Raw genomic sequence first — 21,364 nt, 5'->3', positions numbered from 1 at the left:
CTTGACTGGGCTAGCTCTGAGATGTTGCTTCGTGTTAGCAGCAGATCAGAATTTTCGACCCGAGCAGCTTTACTCAAGTCGATCAATGCCGCAGTGGATTTATTTTATTTCCAGTAAAGCTATCTACGTTAAGTTATGTTTGATTGTGAGCTTTCTTTTGTGTCAGGCTTGATTTGCTTTATCAAGCTACTGTTGTCTAATTGTTCTGTTAACCTTAGTGTGGGGAACCAAAATAATGACATTTTCCTTTAAAGGAAGTCTTTGAAGGAATAGAGGCCTTTTGAAATGGCACATGAAAGAAACTTTGCTTTAACACTGTAGAAACTGGCTGCCTGAGGGACACGACTTACTGTACAACCTACATGTACTTCGCTGTTGTGTTAGTATAATTCTCGCTTTTCTCTCTCTCTCAGGACTGAGGGAACAGCTTGTCAGTTCAATAACACACTGTTTGTGGCAGGAAACCTTTATTTGCAATTAACTGCAAGTTAGTGATTTTTCTGTGAAAACAGGCTCTGTTCTTAAATATTAGTTTATCCAAATAGCAGCAAGTACTACAACACAGAAGGCAAATGGCCATCCATCCATCCATCCATCCAATAAAACCAAAAACTAGTTAATCCAGTAAACCTCACTAATCAAGTGGATTGTGGGATGACTACTTCAAAATGTGTATCCTCACATGTGGATGTTTGATAAGGAACAGCTGCACAGCTGTGGCCTAAAGCTTAGATCATGACAAAACAAGTGTGGATTTCAGTCTCTTACATTTTTTTTTATTAAAGGACAAAGCACAGGTCTGACTTGGTGTACTGAATTTGAAATTTCTCAATTTCCCTTTACCAATTTGCATACAAATTTCCTATTAAGTGGTAGGTTATTTTCCTTCATATCTATATTGGATGGATATACCCTGGGATGATGTAATGTATTCGTATCCAGTAGTCAAGAATGACTGGAATAATCGTGGAAATTCTTTGGTCAGTAGCTAAATGGATTAAATGGATTCAGCCAGTTTGAGAAGAGAACATCTGAACCTAACTACTTTTGTATATGTACACAAAGAGATTTGTGCTGAGTCAAACTAATGTGTTTATGTGTACTCTGTTGCTCAGAGATCCGTAATCAGTTGGTGGAGCAGTTCAAGTGCCTGGAGCAGCAATCAGAGGCCCGGATCCAGCTGTTGCAAGACCTGCAGGAGTTTTTTCGGCGCAAGGCAGAGATTCAGCTGGAGTATTCTCGCAGTCTAGAGAAACTGGCCGAGAGGTTCTCCTCAAAGATTCGTGGCCCGAGGTGAGGCTTATTTGATATGTGCAAGTGTGAATAGTTCAACAAATATTTTTATTTCTGCCATTATTTATTATTTTCCTTGGAACACAAATTACAAATGCCTGATACATATTTCAGCTGCTCTTGCCAAAAAAACACTACAAAAGTTAGTGAAAAATGACATATTTCAGCCTGTTTATTACACAAAGACTTTATTTTGAAGACTTGAAATAAAGCAAAACAGTTTTATGGTTGTTACAGTACCAACATTTCAGTAGTCTGTACTAGGGCTGGGCGATATCATTTTCCCTTAACAAAATAAATATCTTAATAGAAAAATGTATTTCTTAGTTTCTGCATGTGCTAACGGGTGATATTGTTTCAAGTCATGAAACACGTTTGTGTTGCCTGACTTTGATAGCACGTGTCTTCAGCGCGCATATATTAATAATAATACATGTTTTGTCTCTTAGAAATGCACATTTGACAGTAGCTTGAGCTGACAGTAGTAGTAGCTTGAGTTAGGATGCAGATGTAAATTAATGTTCATTAACAAAAACAGTAACGTGTAAAAATTGTAACAACCTCATTTTTATATGGTAAAATTGAAATATTCTGACTGTTGTATTAAAATGAACCATTAGTCTTCCATAGTAGCATACATTTAGATCATGATAACCAGTTAAAACCAAGCATATGCACCTCACTATCATGTTAAAATGTAACTCTGTGGTTTCTATGGTATTTGAATGAAAAACATGAGCATAAATACATTTAGTATAAAGTTTTTAATTACTCTTTTAATACATTTAATACATGTCTACATTAATAATATAATAAAATTTGATATCAATACCATGGTGCAGTTAGTGTTACTACAGTAAATCCATGGTAAATGAGAAGTCTTCTGACTGTATCGTTGTGCACAGTGTTTCTCCTATTTGTCAGCGATGTTTCATCGGGCTTTAAACTAGTTTAAATCACAGAGACATTTATGTTCTTTGCTGAATTCAAGCACTTCTCACTGGATCTCACAGTGCTGTTTAGTAGTTGCATGACCGAGACCGATCATCGAGTAAACGCATCTGCTATAGTAAGCTTGTGCTGTGCTGCCGTTTGAACTTTGAGCCAAGCGGATAAATCAGAAATCAGTCAATACAGAAACTTTGCAGTGTACTTAGCAGCAAAACTAAACTTGTATTTAGAGTACGAATGGGTAATAAACAGAAAGCAAGATAAGAGCCCTTCCTTTATAATAAGGCTGTCAAGCTTACTGAATTCTACACTCTCACGAAAACTCATTATAATAAAAAAAAGCTGTCTTAATTGTACATTGAATATCTAATTTACATTGTGTTTACACTTTGTTGGTTATAATGAAATTCGTGAGCATGCGTTTTCAGCAGTGATAAGCGGAACTTACTGACTAGCACCTCAGATTGGCCATTGCATTCCTGCACTGAACATATATGACTGTGATTGGCCACAATACTCAACGCTTGTAAAAACACGCTGTAAATATAAACCTTTGACGCAGCATGTACCGAAAATATCCGTTAATCATTACTATGGGCACTGCAGAAATACTGGTACTGTCAACTTTATTATTTTTTTGTACAGACTAATGTTGGTAGGATTAGTATATTATGACAACCCTAGTATGGACTATTTCTATGATGATTTTATGATGCATTTTTGGTCCTTGTTTGAGCTTGAAAGCCATGGTCACTATGAACTGTTCTTGTATGAAAAAGAGCTGCATTAAAGTTTCTCTTAAAAAATCCTATTTATTTAGTGCTTGATGGAAAACAATTGACACCTTAAAAGTTTCAAACATCATGATTTTAGGTATGTGATGACAGAACTTAAATTTTTTGGTGAACTGTTCCTTTAATTGTGCATGCCAGATTATGTCTCCTCTTCATTTCTCAGTCTGTTTCACCATTTGTCTCAGTGCTCCTTCAATCAGAGCAGAAATAGCTGCTGGTAAATTTTAATCTCTCTCCTGCTGCTGGACATAATCGTCCTTCAGACAAGGGTTGCTCCTCGTTCTCTACTTTCTGCAAAGTTTAAAGAAGTTGTTAAATGCCTGTAGAATTTTACGCATTAGGATGTTATCTTTGGTTGTTAATTTAAATTAAATACCCTTTTGAATTAAGTGTTTCCTCAAAAGAAAACATACATTTGCTTCACGCTAATCCAAGATAGCCAGTTCTGTCCTCCAATTTGTAGACTAACTGACCCTTTTCTAACGCAACTTTAAAATGTTGCTCTATAAGCAACTGTTCTTATCAGACAAGTTTTCTTCTTTCAACCAAATGCTTATGACTGACATTCATCTGTGCAACACAAAAGGTGATTGTAAAATGTCTTTTTATTGTCCATACAGTGAAAGTTAATGGTGTCCAATATTGTTTTGGACTCCACTAACTTTCATTATGTGGACAAAATGTTCAGAATATCCTCTTTTGTGATTTCATAGAATGATGACAGAATTTTCAATTATGGGGGAACTATCCCTTTAAGACTATGGAAAATTTAACTTGAATATTTTTAAACAGCATTTATAGAATATAAATGTTATAGTATGTTGATTCCGGTGACTAATGGCAAAAGTAACTTATTTAGAATATCATACTGTATGTGTTATAGAAACGTTTCAGCAATGCAGTAAACAGCTACAGTTTTCATTAGGAGTGATTATTGGCTCATGTGGCATCAAGCCAACAATGGATTTTGAGTCTGCAGTAAAACTTCTGCTAACAAAACCTCAATTGGTCACTGTGGGATGTGAAAAATAAAGGATTCTACCAATGCTAGCTCTGATATGGCCGTAGAAACGCATTGTGTCAGCTTGAGATAGATTTCATATTTTTCTGGGAATGATAGGAAAATGAACATATTGAGACAACAACTCTTTGAGATGTTTAGTGTCGGAATTTGTACATATACGGGTTGTGTCATGAATGTAGGTAGGTTTGTTTTGTGAGTGTTTTGCAGCAGGATTGGCGGGTTTAATTAATAGCAGCTGGTGGAGGAGGGCCGTCTGCTGCTGGCTCCCGGGGCCAGTCTCACTGCACCATTGACTACATTACTGCAGACAACAATGAGGAACGGCAGCGCCAATGGCTGCTGCTCTCTTGGCCCTGCGTCTGGCCTTGTTATTCTCTAGTTATTTCTGTTTTTGTACTTCATTTCCCCCCTTCCTCTTTTCTTTGATATTTTGTCAGCTTTTGGGTTCTAGTTTTGCTGACGCAAGCCTCACCACAAGCTGACTCATGCTAAGAAACAAGCACTCACAAATGCAGACACAAACACATGCTTATATTGACAACAAACTTTTGTCTTTTTCAGTGGATAGATGGACTCGGAGTCGGAATCAGAATCAGTTTTATAGTCTCTTCATGAACAAAAAGCAACAGTATGTAGGATTAAGGAACATGTCTTATTTCACTTAACTTTTTTATACACTATACACATTCATGCATGTTTCTTTATCACTCTAAAGTAGTGGTTCTCAATGGGGGCATTCAGAGAACAACGGGGGGCTTTGGAAGCATGATTTTTGAAAGGGGGGCGTTCAGGTGTTAATGGGGGTCGTTCACGAGTTTAAATATATAACACAAATTTTTGTTCATTTATTAATTTTAAGCATTTAGTAATTTATTTGTAATAAACACTTTAAGTGGGCTATTTAAAAAGTGTTAGGACTATATATGTGTTAAATTATGTTGTAAAACTTATGCGCAGAGTGTGATGTCATATTGTGTGTGCACGAATACGTCAGCAGCGCTAAAAAAAACAAAAAAACAAAACATTAATCCGTAGCCGCTCTAGTGTTGTAGACCGGCACTAGGCAGGTTTTTTGTGTTCTTTGCTGTTGCATTACGATTGAAAGCAGTATCAATAATGTCAAAAATATGATGTGCAGTCAGTTCGGGTGTGTGCATGCTGTTTAAAGGGATACTCCACTTTAAAATGAAAATTCTGTCATAATATACTCACCCTCATGTTGTTTCAAACCTATATGAATTTCTTTCTTCTGCTGAACAGAAAGGAAGATATTTAGAAGAATGTCAGTAACCAGACAGTTTCTGGTCTCATTGACTTCCATAGTAGGAAAAAAAATATACTATGGAAGTCAATGAGACCAGAAACTGTCTGGTTACTGATATTCTTCTAAATATCTTCCTTTCTGTTCAGCAGAAGAAAGAAATTCATACAGGTTTGAAACAACATGAGGGTGAGTATATTATGACAGAATTTTCATTTTAAAGTGGAGTATCCCTTTAAAGGAACATTCCACCGTTTTTTCATATTAAACTATGTTATTCCCTTAACTAAGACGAGTTGATACATACCTCTCTCGTCTCAGTGCGTGCAATCAATCGCTCTGGCGGGCAGCGGCACTTTGATAGCACTTAGCTTAGTTCAGTTCATTCATTAGGGACCAAACAGAGATGAAGCTAGAAGCGACCAAACACCTCCACGTTTTCCCTATTTAAATACAGTTACACAAGTAGTTACACGACCAAGTATGGTGACACAAAATAAAACGTGGCGCTTTTCTAAGCGGGTAAAAAGGATAACTATAATGTATGGCGGAATAGCACTTGGGACTCGGGAGCACTTCGACTCGGCGCAGTAAAAAGTCACGTTGGTTCTAATGACAGAAGTGAGAGGGGGAGAGGATTTTTCAGGAGTGATGATATTACTGCGCCGAGTCGAAGTGCTCCCAACTTCAAGTGCTATTCCGCCATACAATATAGTTATCCTTTTTACCCGCTTTATTTTGTGTCAACATACTTGGTCAATTACTGTAACTCTTCATATCTCTGCTTTGACTGCCCACAGCAGCCTACAGTATTGCCTTCAGTAATTTTCTACATTAACTTTCTGCACTGACAAGTAATATTTTTTTTACACGTTTTGCAAGATTAAACACAACATTTTCATCTACAAATATGTAATACCAATTTGCTCATCTCTTTATTTATAGGGGTAAAATCCTTGCATAAAAAAACGATGTATTTCTACACAGACCATGACATGTCTAAAGGAGATAAGAAGGTGTCTACAATAGTGTCACTAATCGCCATTAGTGTGTGTGTGTCCGTGTGTGAGTTTCCCTATCACCACAAAGCAGACTTGTCATTCACGCTGAGCTTTACCAGTCAGAACACAAACTCCGCATGCTTGTGTGTGTTTATTTGAACAGGTTTAGCTTTATTCTTACCATATTTCCTGTTCTTATCTTGCCTCGTTCCCTGGCCTGCGTGTGTTGTTATTGCAGTCTCATTTGATGCGAATTGGTGCTGAGACTTGCAACACACAGTACCTGAATACTAATCCAACCTGCTCTGCAGTTCAGCTCTTTCTATATGCATTAAACCAGGCATAGATGACTTCTAAAGTATACATGAATGAGGGTTGAGGCTTCTGCATTTATTTTGCAGGGTAGCTTGCTGATGGAAATGAATGTAAACTAAATGACCTCTAGATTGTTTTGCTTGGCTGAAATGACAAAAAATGCCATTGCCTACGCAGATTTTTTAATGCAAAGATGAGAATGCATTGAAAGAATGCATTGAGGGCACTGATTGTAAGATGTGATGTTTGCATGCATTCACAAAGCTACTATTCATTTTTTCCCCATGTTGCTAATGACAAAACACAGTACTGTTTGTACCAATCAATTAACCCAAAAAAGAGTGGAAAATGCATTCTTCTGATTAAAATATTCTCTTCCATTATTCAGAAGGTCTATTTCTGCCAGATGTTTCAATGACTGAACACTTTTGTGCTGTTGCAGTGAGTTGATTTAAATATCATTTTAGTAATTCAGAATATTAATGTAATTAATGACCAGAGGACACATCTTAAATACTTCCTGTAGACGAACATGAATATATATTCCAGTATTCCAGCATGTAAACCAGAGTATAGGAAAATTAAGTGCATGGTTAAGTATGTTCCCTTGATTATGTGACAGGCTTATTAAATCAGTGCTAATTTACATAGATCTCGTTAATGTTACTCATTATGGCCATTTTATTAATATATACAACATATTAACCCAAGTCATTTACATTAAATATTTTATACATGCTGACTATAGCGATGTGGTGTTCATTAAGAATTAATTCATAATGTGGCCTAATTCAAATATGAAGCCATACATATGTGTTATAAGCTATGCCTATGCGGCATACACATTGAATCCAGACCGTCAATGGTCATGTCATTGTACTGTTTGAATACTGTTTGGTCTTCATTCTTACATTTATTTAAAGCTGCCTTGACATAGCAAAAATGCATTATGTGAACTGAAGCAATCAATAATAATATGTGAAAATTTGAGGATTTTAAACAAAGCGATGATGGTTTGGACTAAGATGCAGTTCTGGTGTAGATGTGGCAGCACGCAGACTGGATTTGCTGCAGCCTATTGGACAGAAGCCTGAAATCAAACTGCCCTGCAGTACGTTCCTGCTGCATTCCACTCCTCGCACGGCAGCACCTGCCTTCTACCTCCGGCCTTCATTCACTCACTGCCAAGCCTCTCAGAGAGCATGCCAAGACCCTTGGGATCGTATGTGCTTGGAAAGTCAATCTCTCAGACTTAGACATTAAAGGATTAGTTCATCCAAAAATGAAAAATCATTAACTCATTCTCATGGCATTCCAAACTCATGACTTTTCAAAACGAGATATTTTGAATAATTTAATGGTCTTTTCCATGCAATTACTGATGCTTTCAAGTTTCAAAAAGGATGCAAAAGCCCCATGAAGTACATTAAAAGTTGCTTATATTTCAGCCCTTCTCAAGTCATACAGTAGCTCTGGCCAACAGACTGAAACTTAAGTTCTTATTCACGATTATTTTCCTCTCCATTTAAGTTGTGATGAATCTGAAGTAGTGATTTTTTCTTTTTTCTTCTTTATTGTGAAGTACATCCGATTGCAAAGGGTTATTGAAAAAGGAAAAAATGTAGGTTGGGACTTGGTTGAATCCATCGGATTTTGAGGTATGGGTGTTGCACTTAAAAATGAATGTGAACTTGTGGTTGATTTTGGAGGGGTGTGGTTTAAGTCCGTCTGTCGAGTAGGACGCTTAAATGAAACATTATGATGTCAAAAATTTGGTCGAATCGCTCACAATAAGATCTACTGTATAACTTGTATTTACGAAACGTTGAATGAGCCATCACTTCTCTCATGAAAATGAGAAACAGAATAATATTTTCCATGAATAATTACTTAAATTTCTCACACAAAGCTTTAATTTGACTTTCCAAAGCGAACATGTATTTTTCCCCCACAATATTTATGATAGTTGTTGTTTTGGAGTTTGACAGCCCCAGTTATCATTCACTTCATTATTTAAAAAAAATAAAAAAAATAAAACAGTTTGAAAAGTGGCCAGAATATTTTTCCACTAAAAAAAAGCCCATTTAGTCTTCTTGACAGAAGAAAGAGAGTCATACGGGTTTGGAATGACTTGAAGGTGAGTAAATCATGACAGAATTCACTATTCCTTTAAAGCTCAGTGCAATTTAAACGTTCAGATCTTTTGGTTTTGGTTCCATGAATATGGCTAATAATGTAAGATTAATGAGGTCAGAATCGTCAGCAGTGAGCTTTTGAGCTAATCCTTGTCCTACCATTCACTGCTTTGAGGAAATTCCCTGCTCTCTCTCTTTTCCAGCCCTCTCATGGGGCTACAGCTGGGAGCAATCATACATTGGTGGCCTCATTTTGCGTGTTTGTGGATTGGGGGGTGTTATTGGGGGTTGGTGGGCAGGCAAAAATCGTGCAATGTATTGAAGCTTACTTAAAAAGGCGGAAATACATTTGAACTGAGAAGTGTATGCCCCCCTTTCTCTTTCCACTACGGTTCCTGATTTGGCACTTGATTCCTTCCCCTGCTTTTCCGTCAGGAGATAAGCTTGAGCAAGCCACCCCAGACTGGATTAAAAGCTCTTTGATAAAGCAGTATCGAGCTTGGCTCATAAAAAAAAAAAGAAAACACTTTCTTGAATGAATATTGTGGCAGGCGGTAAGAGCGATTGTATGATTATGTTTCATGGCTTGTGCAGCTATAATGAAGCTAAGTGTGAAGTGATTTTGAACCCCACTCGTACTCCGTGTGGGTGTTTTTAAATACAATACGGATAACCGCTTATCACTTCTTAGCATAGGATTAGAGATCTTTAGATCTCTTGCATAGCCTTAAAGGTTAGAAAAGACACAATAATTCACACTCAAAATGTATGACCCTTGTGTCTGTGTACATATTATATATGCATATACTTGGATGCTTCTGCACATTTTAATTTGTAGTACTACACATATAAGCTTGCACTTCATACCCATGAATTATACACACATATCCCTTATGAAAAGGTACTGCAGGTACCATGATACATTGATGGTACTGCCACAGAAACCCTACTTATTCATTTACACACAGTAATTTCTCTTTTTAAATTCTTTCTGACTCACCGGGCTGCAAAGCTGTGAAATACTGGAGTCTGAGAGGGTTTGAGAGTGTTGTTTACAAGGATCCAATATGTGGAGATTAAGAACAACACTATGCTCTGTTCTGACTCGAAACCTCTGAGGATCAGTCCGTTTTGTGGATCAATAACACTCGATTGAAGCTGCTTATCATGCGTGTTTGTATTTATGTATGAGTTACTACAATATACTTGGTAGAATTAGTGTCTAGAGTGATGTGAAATAATGAAAGCCTTATCTTTTATTTTTTAAAGGGTGAACTCACTTTCATCTTTTTCCAAACCCATAATGTCTCTCTTCTGTAGAAAACATGAGAGTGAGTAAATGATGTTAGAATATTGAACTCTTTGGATGTCAAACTGCAAATGTAAAAAATAGTTAAACAAATCTTTATTACTCAATGAAAAATGGATAAAACCATGCACAACAGTTTACAATCAAACCCACAAACCAAAACCATGAATCATCACTCAACTCAGATTTACTAAATTGAAGAAAATGCTCAAATGCTTAAAATTTTTTTTTATAAAAAATAACAACGGTGTTTTGAAGCAAACTGTTACTTTGCAGTTGTTATTGAAACCTCACAAGCAAGTGTTTACAGCCAAGATATGATAAGAACTTTATTTAAATAGTGTTATTGTGCCAGAGGCTTTCAGGGGACTAAACTGGCCCACAAAAAGGATATCACCAAATTCCAGAAGCCCTTCTCTCCTGTCACAAACAATCACGGCACAACGTGTTGTGTAGCTCGCCCAAGGCGGCTGTCATGTGGTAAAACAGCTGACTGTATATTTTTATAAGCTGTAAAGGGCTTTCCATCGGCAGATAAATATTGTAGTTGTATTAGTGTTTGTGTTCATTGTAGGCATGCGAATTCTGGTCCTTAACTATTCGATTTATGACTATTCTGAGGACATGACGAACATAATGACTTGCAGTTAATTCAGTTCAGTGGATCAAGAACCACTCTGTGAGATTCATTGAGTTAGTCGTTAGACTTATTCAGACTGATAGCTAATGAGCAGACTGATTTATGAGTCTATTTGACCTGTTCATTTTAACAGAACTGGCTCAGTAGCCTCATGAAAATAATTGGTTTTGGTATTTACTTTTGTTTAAATGGAACAAGCAGATTTAGAACCAGTTTTAGAGGGCTAAAGGGCTAGAGGGTGATCTCCAGCCCTAGTCGGATGTGCACTACAAACGCCTAAAAAAACTAAGTATATGAGAGTCTTGGCATTGCACTCTTGTTTCAAAGGCTTTGAAATTAGATTAAGAGTTATATGTGATCTTTGGCCCTTTGTATGGATTATAGACCATGAACATTGAAAAAAAGCAATTGGAGAAATGTGATTATGAATCATATGATCCTTTTTTCAGGCCTTGATTGTAGAGTCGGAGCTGTGCTTTTGATCTATTTTCTGAATATTGAAAAAAAAAGTATAAATGTGGGCCAGATAATGTCTTTCTGCATTTTTGGATGGAATAAGGGGATTTCTAATCTTCAGATCTACCCTATGGCCTTGTGCTACAATTGCCAGTTTCAAAAGCAGGGGCAAAAAAAAAAAAGTAATCTTTATAATATTTTTGCACAGTTTGAGTTTTTCGTTTTTCAGCTCAATCGGTGGGCACATTCTTATTTCCTTGCTGCGGCCGTGTTCTGTCACATTGTATTAAACTCCTTCCTCTTCCTCTTCCTCATTCTTACAAATGCAGTGCAAATCTTCTGCATATAAAGTTTATCTTCAAGAGGAAGCTATGCATGAACTGATAGCACTGCTTATTGAGTGTGTCTGACAGTGTGAACCGCAATACTTTTTTTTTTTTTTGCAAGTGACATGATGCAAAATTTTCTTTTCTTTTCTTTTTTACAGCGGTGCGGCACAGTTATCTCCAAAGCAGCAAACTTTAATCTTGTGCATTGGTAATACCTGTGCCTTGGTAATACCTTTTGTTGGTTCTTTCATTTGTTTGTTTGGATGTGTGCGATGGCAAAGCTGAATTTTCAGCAGCCATTATTTCAGTCTTCAGTCTCACATGATCCTTCAGAAATCAAACTAATATTCAGATTTAGTGGTCAAGAAAATTTCCCACATTCAAAGTTCCTAAAGTCAAATTAACTGCTTAATACAAGTCAAAATAGTACATAATGTCCATATCAACTTGACAATAAATAACAATATCAATAAAGTCATTTTAAAAATCAGATCTGGCACAAATAGCACCTTAAAGATGAAGATTTTAAAAATAATGGCCGCTTTCAAAACAGCTGTTTACACTTTTGGAGGGACTTTAACTTTAAAGTTATTATAGGTGTCTTATATATATATATATATATATATATATATATATATATATATATATATATATATATATATATATATATATATAATGTATATATAATGTATAATGTATATATAATGTATAATGTATATATATATAATGTGTATATATAATTATGTAGCATATATACATATATGTATATATGCTACATAAGCTATGCAGTGTTTGTTTTTGGTAAGCTTGTCATTACACCAAAGATCAGCATTAATAAGGTGCTGGTTGGCATATGCTTCTTTGTTTACTGTTTATCCTTATTTGAGGGCAGATTACAGGGCTAATAACGTTCGCCACATGCAGCAGGGAGATATACGTTCCTCATTAGCAGCGATTAGCATTTCACTAACTCTTGCAAGAGGCCACACTTTGATGTTCTCCCCCTAGTCCAAATACTCTCTGAAATAATTGACTTTGCTCCTTGTGTCGTTTATCCAAAGCCTCATCCTGCTATCTCTCGGCTTTTCAATACACTCCACTCAGTTATTTATTTTTTGCACTCTTGTTCTTGAGCTTGTTGATTGGTTAAGGAGATAGGACTAAGGAAAGAAGTGAAGGGTTAGCACAGAACACAAGCTTATGGTCCCCAAAGCTGATTAATTTCAAGCTAGGACGATTTCTGTCTCAGCGCCATTACTTTTAGCAGTGTTAAGGTATTAAGTGATCAGTGTACTGTCAGGTGTGTGTACTGTATGTGTGGTGTGAGGGACTGAATGGATAATGTTTATAATGTAAATGTAAAAGTGTAGTACTATTCATTTTTGTGATCAGGCTCACTCAAAATCAGATTTTCAACTGGTGGACAATAAAACAGGCAGAATAAAACCCAATCATATGACCGAAATATTATTGGGTGTGCTCTCCTAGAACACCCTAGTAATGCCCTAGCAACAACCCAGAACACCCTAGCAACTGCATAGAAATGTGCTGACAAAGACTAGCAACCACCCACTATATCCTAGCATAATGGTGATGAGTTTTGTATGTTATTATTAATGTGAAAATCAAGAGAATCACATCATTTTAAATGTGTGTCTTCAACAGTGGATGATAGCAGTGAGGTTGACTGGCTGCCAAAACACAATTTTTGCTGACAAAGTCATTAAAAGTAATTTAATATGACTGCATTTGTTAGTTTTTTCAGAAAATGATGGCTTTAAACAGAAGTTATGTGCTCAGCATAGGAGAATATTGTACAGGCATTGTGGATTTTGTCTGACAATCTGACAATTATGGGCAAACGAGACGTTATATGGAGAACGAGTCAAACATTTCAACTGGAAGGGAAAAAAAATGCAAAAAAGCAAGTAAGCCAACCAACTTACAGCATTATTTAACATTATTATCCCTTTCTCTGCCCTTCTAGGAAAGAACAACACCTTCTCTCTTCAGTAAACTGCTGGTATCTGGTTTTAAACCAAACTCGAAGAGAAAGTAGAGATCACGCCACACTTAACGACATTTACATCAACAATGTCATCGTTCGCCTGGCTCAGATCAGCGAGGACGTCATCCGGCTCTTCAAAAAGGTCTGCATCTTTGACACCCTTCTTCTTTTCTCACATCTATTTAAATTCCATCATAATCTCATGTGCACTTTCAGCTCATGTAAGTCCCTGTGTTCATTACTTCTTGCTTTGGGAAAAAAAAAAGGTTTATCCATCAGTAGTCTAATCAAATAATGATTGCATTGTGGGATTCAGTATTTCATTTGTATTGCTCTGTTGTAGACTGCATTGGTTTTAATTGGATACACAGTACATTTGTTACACTTTATTTAGATAGTCCACTTTAGACATTCTACTAACTATGAGTAACTTTACAACTACATGTCAAATATCAGTCATTAGAGTATTAGCAGACTGTCCGCTAACACTTTATTTTGATTCACAGACATTCTACTGATTATAAGTAACTTTGCAAGTACATGTCAACTTATTCTACTAACCCTAACCTAACAGTTTACTAAGAGTACTACTCTAACGAGAGTTAGTTGACATGTAGTTGCTAATTAATGAGAGTTAGTTGACACTTGACAGTTGCAAAGCTACTTATATTAAATTGAATGTCTAAAGGGACTATCGAAATAAAGCGTAACCACACATGGGTTATTCATTCATGCAAACAAGATGAGTCATCTAATTTGTTGGGTCTGTTGTCGCTGAAAGTTTATTTTGTGGACTTTTAGGAGTGCACTTGTATATAGAAACTAAATAAACTAAATGCCACAAAACTCCAATTTTCTAAGTAGTGAAGTTTTTCTAGCAGAAGGTCTACTGGTAACATAAAACTTTTCCAAACGTGGGAAATAGCAACACCCTCCGCTGCACCAAAATCATTATGTATTCTTTCACACACACAGGTGACTTCATACATTTGTATGCATTTTCTTGGCAGGCATTCTTCTAAGCACAGCAACGTCTACCTCCTACCTTCTTGCTTAGCTGTTGTAAATGTTAGGTTGTGGATTTTAAATGCCTGCGTACGGTGTATACGGATGGTATGCGACAAAATGATTGGGCATGTCTAAATGCATGCTGTCTCACAGTGTGACTACTGCCTATTTATGCACATTCTCTCAGAGTAAAAGTCATACTGTGGTGAGGAGTGCCGCCACTGGCTGTATTCTCCGTGGTGTGACTTCTGGGCTATATGAGTTGGAACGATGTCAACACATAGCCTGGATTCCTGTGGTGAAATCCAAACACTACTAGCGTGTTTACACCTGGCTGCTTTTCCTGTAGGTGAGGCCCTGTGCTTCCAGCCACCATTCATAGGAGAGTGGTTCAGTGAGGTGACTGTGAACCAATAAAACACACAGAGAGCACCTTGGGAAAGTGTTAATTGCCTGCAGTGAGTGTACTCAAGGTCACCTAAGATACCCTACTCTGTATGAATGTATGCTTGAATGATGCTGTGATGTGACAGGCTCAGTTCAGTTGTATTTATAAATAGAGCTGAGGATACATCATTATAATTTTTATCCGATTTGATTCTGATTCACAAGCTTTCAGTTCGGTTTAATTATAATTCAGTTTGATTCAGTTTTGACTTATTTGATTTATTTCAGTTATGCCCATTTTGCGAAATTCTCTCACAACTAATACTGTTAATAATACAGGGAACCTTATAAATGAGCATAGTAAAAAAACATTTTTTAATTTGTAAACAATATCAGCATAAAATTGATATGTGGATATAAAATGAAGAAACATTTAAATTGCATTTCTAGTGAAAAATTATTATGAATTATAAACTCAAATTTCACTTTAATTTTTTTGAAATGATGAATTAAAAGGACTGGCTCAATAGAGTAATTTGTTCATGAATGGAACATCACTGGTTTTATACCATGGTCTGGGTGAATACTCGATTCTGATTGGCTGCAGGGTGTCCGTTAAAAAGTGTTATACCATGGTCTGGGTGAATACTCGATTCTGATTGGCTGCAGGGTGTCCGTTAAAAAGTGATAATGTACACCAAGGAAAGGCGTCCCGTCAATTGACAGATGACAGTTCTAAATGATTGCGCTGGCTCAAACTCACTGATCAACTGCTGCGGTCGGGTCGCTGTGGCCACGTTGCTTGGCCACGCCTGTATACGGGAGATATTAAATAGTGCGCTCAACTTAATAAATAAAACCGGACGGTTCACGGACGGTTCACGCCTCGCCGTCGTCCATTAATACCTGATAATGGACACCTTGTCGGGCATTAACCCTTACATAATGGACACCTAAATAAACCTTCAGGCGTAACCAAGGAAACCAAGTTATTGTTTGTAACTTGTAACTGAGATTTAGAATGTAAAACTAATTAAATATAAACTAATGTTTTAAAAATGTGTTATTTGGCAAGTGACCATGGTATAAGCGGGTTAATGCCCTTCGAGGTGTCCATTGTCAGGTATTAATGGACACCTCGAAGGGCGAAGGACACCTCTGCTGCGCGTCGGACGGTTCACGCCTCGCCTTCGTCCATTAATACCTGATAATGGACACCTCGTCGGGCATTAACCCTTACGTGTTGTACAGTATGTTTTTGATTTCACCGAAATGAACAGATTTGAAAGAGTTAATCAGAAATTAGATTTTTTTTTAATTTTTTTTTTTTACAGTCACGTTTATAAAACTGTGGCAATAAATATTCTGTGGTATTTCTGTTCAAATTCATCAATCACTTAGCTGAAGCTGATGAAACTATTTTGAAACCAGAACAAAAAAAATTCCTATTAACATTTTTGCATGTTGTCGAGGCTGTGTAGTTCATGGTAATATTATTGAATGTCATTCTGCGATTAAGGACATTTTTGATTACTTTTGGTACTGTTGTACTGTACAGTTGAATCACTCCTTGATGTCCAATGTGAAATATGAATCCTGAGGTCTAGCAACATGAGTCTGCCATCTGGAATGATAATGAATAGCCTTCCTTACACCCTTAAGCTCTTATTTGAACCTTTTCTTTATGTGTTTGGGACATTCAATAGCAGTTAGTAGACACTAACAGCAGTTTTGTCCATGCCAAAGATTTCCAGCACACATTAAGAGGAGAAACCTAGACCTGAGGTCAGCGAAACCTTTTCACTGGTGAGGATGTATGAGCAGCAGAGACAGCTGGGAAACATGTACTGTAGCTTGACAGCATTTTTACGGTCTTACGCTAGCGTTACCAGTGGCAAGATACTGCAGTGTGTCAGTGGCTTTGGCTCTTTCATAATGTTGCATCAGAGGTTTTCACTGAGAGCTCTTCCTATATATTCTATGCTCTTAATTCGATGTATGCAATAATACTGTTTCTCAGTCACCATGGTCTGATGTGGCTCAACAAAAGCATGAATTTGCAATGGGTTTTGTGGGGAAGATAAAGATAAAGGGAACACCTCATTATCTGACAAGATTAGGGCCAGATTTACCAAACAGGGCAATTAAGCGAGAGAGCACAATCCCATAAAAGAGCCAATGGGATTGGAAAGTTCTCCGTGTGATCTACTGACGTCACACAAATTAAAGAACACAGACACAGTCGGATCATTTCCATAATGACCAACAAATCAAGAGCAGCACAAATTAGCGTCTGGTTTAAGACGTGCTTTTTTGGGGGCGGTAAATATTGGCACAAACACCAGTTAATTGACTAGCAAACCTTAGTAAATCATCTTCTCTTAAATACTCTCCTTACATAAATGTTGTGTCTGAAAGGGAAACTCCTACAAATGCATATGCAATAAGGTCAGTCGCAAGAATAACTGTCCACACCTTTTCAGCGCAAATTTTTCACTGCGTGTCTTTAGTAAATCCTGACAGTAGTTTTTTAATGCCAAAAGAGGGTTCGCGCTGACACAAAAGAGGGTTCGCGCTGCTAGTAAATCTGGCCCATATCTTTTGATAATTTAAAAAAATATATATATATATATATTTTTTTTTTTTCACTGATCCTATAAGCTAGGCATTTACTCGGAATATTAGATTTTTTTTAAAAAGATTTATATTTTATAAAATAATTTTTTACATTTAGATGATATTTGCTGTCACTCATATACATCTTCTCATGTAAATAAAAACTTTGATAATAATAATAATAATAATACTTTTTTTAAAAAACACTAATAAAACATTCTCAAATGTAATCTTTATCAAATATCAAGTTACTATATTAATATACATTTTTCAAACTGTATGTTTTAGTGTTGTAATGCCTAAATTCACTTGTAGCAAATCTTTGATTTTATTTTTATTTTTATTTTTCAGTTTACCTAGTCCTAGACAAATTATTGACCATATTTATTGGTTTTATGCAATGAAATCATGAAATGACTTATTTTTAAGTGTTTAATTTTAATATTGTACATCCCTCAATTTGTGCATTTCTCATCAAATTCTTTAAAAATACTTTAAGCTGTTCTATCCATATTAATTGTTTTTTCTTTACTCTACTATACAGTATTTCAACAATTGTCTAAATAAAAAAAAAGGTTAAGTTGATAATTTCATAAAACATAACTCAAATAAGTCTCCTGAGCAGTGAAAGAGCAACCTCTGGGGAACATTATTTGAGCAGTTTCACCTGTTGTTGTTGGTTGTGTGTTTATGATTTGCTTGATGACTTATTTTATTCAACTCTTTCATCAGATGTTTGTGCAATGTTGAGTCTACATGTCACCTAAAGACAAAATCAATACATATGCATGCTTATCCCATTAGTGTGGATGGCTAGATTTGTAAATTGGTTGCAGGGATAAGTGTGTATGTACACATTCATGTGTAGAGAGAGATTATTTTTGATCCCTAAGCACAGGCCTGACTATACTCATGCTGTAGCCTTTATTGATCACTGAGAATTACAGTCCATTATGCTTTACGAACATAAAAGGGTTTCAGAGGGCTTCTGGCGTAATTCATTCTAGTAGACTGGGATCATGCTCACTCGCTATGTGCATTTTCAAATATGACGGATACATCAAAATGTTACAAAATGTTATTTGTGCAGGACAGATCGTTGCAGTAGTGATATTTATATATTATTATAGTATTCATTAATTTTTTGAGTTAACTTATTTTTTTTAGTTTTAGACATTATGTGCTTTTGTTTTTTATTAGCTTTTCTATTGAGCTTTGATTTATTTTTATTTCAGTTTTAGTAACTTTAAAACTTCAGGTAGTTGCCATGGTAACATTTCTAAACTTTTTTTAAGTTTAAGTTTTTCCATCTAATGTTTATATTTTATTTATTTCAGCTTTATTTCACTTACCAAAAATGATTTTTAATATTTTGTTTTAATTAACAGTAACAACACTGCTCTTGGACAGTTGATCTTGAATGAGTGTTTTACGCACTGTTTGATAACATTTTTGTGTTTTCTTTTCTTTATGTATCGTGCATTTTGTCATCTGAATTTTTTAAAGATGCACTTTTTTTTATGAAAAACAATTTCCAGCTTCCCTGGAGTTCTTGCCCTCTTGTTTCTGCCAGATTGTCTCACTTACTTTAGAATAAATGCAGTATATTCTCTCTGTTTCGGCTACAGGTGTGTGTTTGTGTGTGTGTGTGTGTATGCATGTAAGCAGGAGTAGCTTAGCTGTGTGGGAGGAGGTACAACATGTTTTCTTCCCCACCTAGAGTTGTCTTCTTTCCCGTTAACTTGTTTATAGCATTATTAAATTATTATTTTACCACAGGAATGCATAAGCAATTTTCAGTGTCACAGTCTTCATGTGTCTGAATCAGCCTGGTCCCTTTCTGAACCACTGTTTACAAAAATGCAGGAAACAATGCTGCAAAGCATTGAATCAAATGAGTGATCAAATGAAAACATGAGCCTTTTTGCCATTTTGCGGCAATATAGTGCGGTCACCATACAGTGAGAAACATGAAGCCACTAGCCTGATGCTGTTATTAGCTGCTATTAGCTTACTGCATACTACGCATTATGTAGGATATAGTATGCAGTATGCTTTATTTACTAAGTTAGTAGTAGGTATTTCATTACAGCTGGCAGTATAGCAGAAATAATATTAGAGAGTAGTATAAAAAGTATGCTATTCTGCACACATTCAAGCATAACCATAGAAAATGTGAAATAATAAAATACTCTTTCATCAAGACTTTTTGCTATGTGTTTTTTTACTTGCATTTTGGATGTTAGTCTTGTTTGTGACTCTTGGCAGGTTATAAAAAAAGAGCGGGTATTTGTGCCGCATAAACCAGTCTATAAAAATGCGAAAACATCTTTAATATGACACCATCATAAAACTTGCAAGTTTTTAATGGAACTGAACGAGCTGAATGAGTAACTTTTTGGTTTTGTTTTAAAATCAGTTTGACTAATTTGTGACCCATTTTGTATTTGCAGAGTAAAGATATTGGCATTCAGATGCACGAGGAGCTGGTGAAAGTGACGAACGAGCTGTACACTGTGAGTATAATGTCTCTCAATCTCTCTCCCTTTATTTTTCCTTCTCTCTATTTTTCTCGCTCTCCCTCTGAATGGAGCTCTCACCCGCTGTGTCCTGCCATGCACCATGGAAACGCTGACTCTCCGGCCAAGAACAAAAACAGTTTGGCAGTGCGACAGTTTGAAGAAGAAAGAAACTGTTGCTTCACATAGTTTTCTATTAAAGGATGGGAAACTGATTTTTTAGTGAATAATGAAAGTGGTACTATTTGTGATTGTGGTAGTCATGGGAAAATAGTTGATTGGTAGAGACGCCTGTTCCACGCCTTTTTAAGCTTCATAGTAGTCACTTCTTCAAACGCTTCCTCATTGCATTTTAATTTGCTTCAGAATCTGGGTCATTAGGAGCTGAAATCCTCCTTTGATTCCATCGCTTTAGTTTCTTTTACATCAACAGTTTCACATCAACCAAAATGCATGCTCTTTCTTTTTTTCATTCTGGATGAAACCCAAGTAACCTCTGCAGAGGAGCAGGCTGAGATTAATGTTGTCACCCATGACAAGACATCAGAGAAGATTCTTCTCCATCGCTCGACCTGTTCCAGATGTCCCTTTTGCATCTTTATGCAGGTGGCATAGTAATATGTCTCCCCTGTATCCCTGAATGGAACTAGCTACAGTGTAGCTCATATGGTCATTCTCCTGTTGTCTCATCTCTTGACTGCGGCTGTTCATCACAGTGTCAAACAAGTCTAAAATATGAATGTACTCCACCTACCATACAAGATCTAAAACTATAAATAACCATTCTGATGCCATTTTTAAAATACTTAAGAGCACAAACATGATCCTTATGAATCAGAGAGACACTGTTTCTTCCTTTAAAATGTTGAAACGCACTCATATGCGGTTTGGGATCTGCCGCTCTGACGCTGATGTGTTTCAAGGTCACTGACAGGAGTGTAATGTATCGCTGGAGAAGACATGGGAGAGGATCATTATCCTTTCCCTGCCACTCTTCTCTTTCCTCTCTTTTCCTCAAATAAAGCCTTGTCAGAATACCGAATCCCTGCAGAAAGATCTAAATTATGTTCTGCATCATTTTGGTCACAAAATATTTACTATGTACTTTTTCTGCTAAGTAGGCACAGAAATGTGGGCTTTTAACTGTATTATTAGATTATAGCCTGTGTGAAATATATACATATTTTGTGACCTTTGTGTATGTATACTGTATGTACAGTACAGGCCAAAAGTTTGGAAACATTACTATTTTTAATGTTTTTGAAAGAAGTTTCTTCTGCTCATCAAGCCTGCATTTATTTGATCAAAAATACAGAAA

General features: G+C 36.3%; 2 protein-coding genes across 4 annotated transcripts in view; one reads left to right on the top strand and one right to left on the bottom strand.

Annotated features, from left to right (window-relative positions):
- srgap3 (SLIT-ROBO Rho GTPase activating protein 3) overlaps nucleotides 1–21,364 on the top strand; it is a 92,639-nt gene that overhangs the window by 23,485 nt on the left and 47,790 nt on the right. For all 3 annotated transcript variants that reach the window (XR_013822617.1, XM_079884564.1, XM_079884563.1), the window contains exons 2-4: nucleotides 1,116–1,293; nucleotides 13,496–13,658; nucleotides 19,981–20,043. Coding sequence is in view for 2 of the 3 variants with exons in the window: in XM_079884564.1 (XP_079740690.1) it covers nucleotides 1,116–1,293; nucleotides 13,496–13,658; nucleotides 19,981–20,043 (404 nt within the window). In the remaining variant the exon portion in view is untranslated. The remainder of the gene's footprint in view (nucleotides 1–1,115; nucleotides 1,294–13,495; nucleotides 13,659–19,980; nucleotides 20,044–21,364) is intronic.
- Nucleotides 1–21,364, bottom strand: part of synprb (synaptoporin b) — a 223,836-nt gene that overhangs the window by 189,383 nt on the left and 13,089 nt on the right. The gene's annotated exons all lie outside the window — the stretch shown is intronic.

The sequence above is a fragment of the Squalius cephalus genome (genome assembly GCF_949319135.1).
Source record: "Squalius cephalus genome assembly, chromosome: 10".
In the NCBI taxonomy this organism is placed as follows: domain Eukaryota; kingdom Metazoa; phylum Chordata; class Actinopteri; order Cypriniformes; family Leuciscidae; genus Squalius; species Squalius cephalus.
Note: the sequence above shows the minus strand (reverse complement) of the source record. Positions and strands in the feature narration are given on the sequence as shown.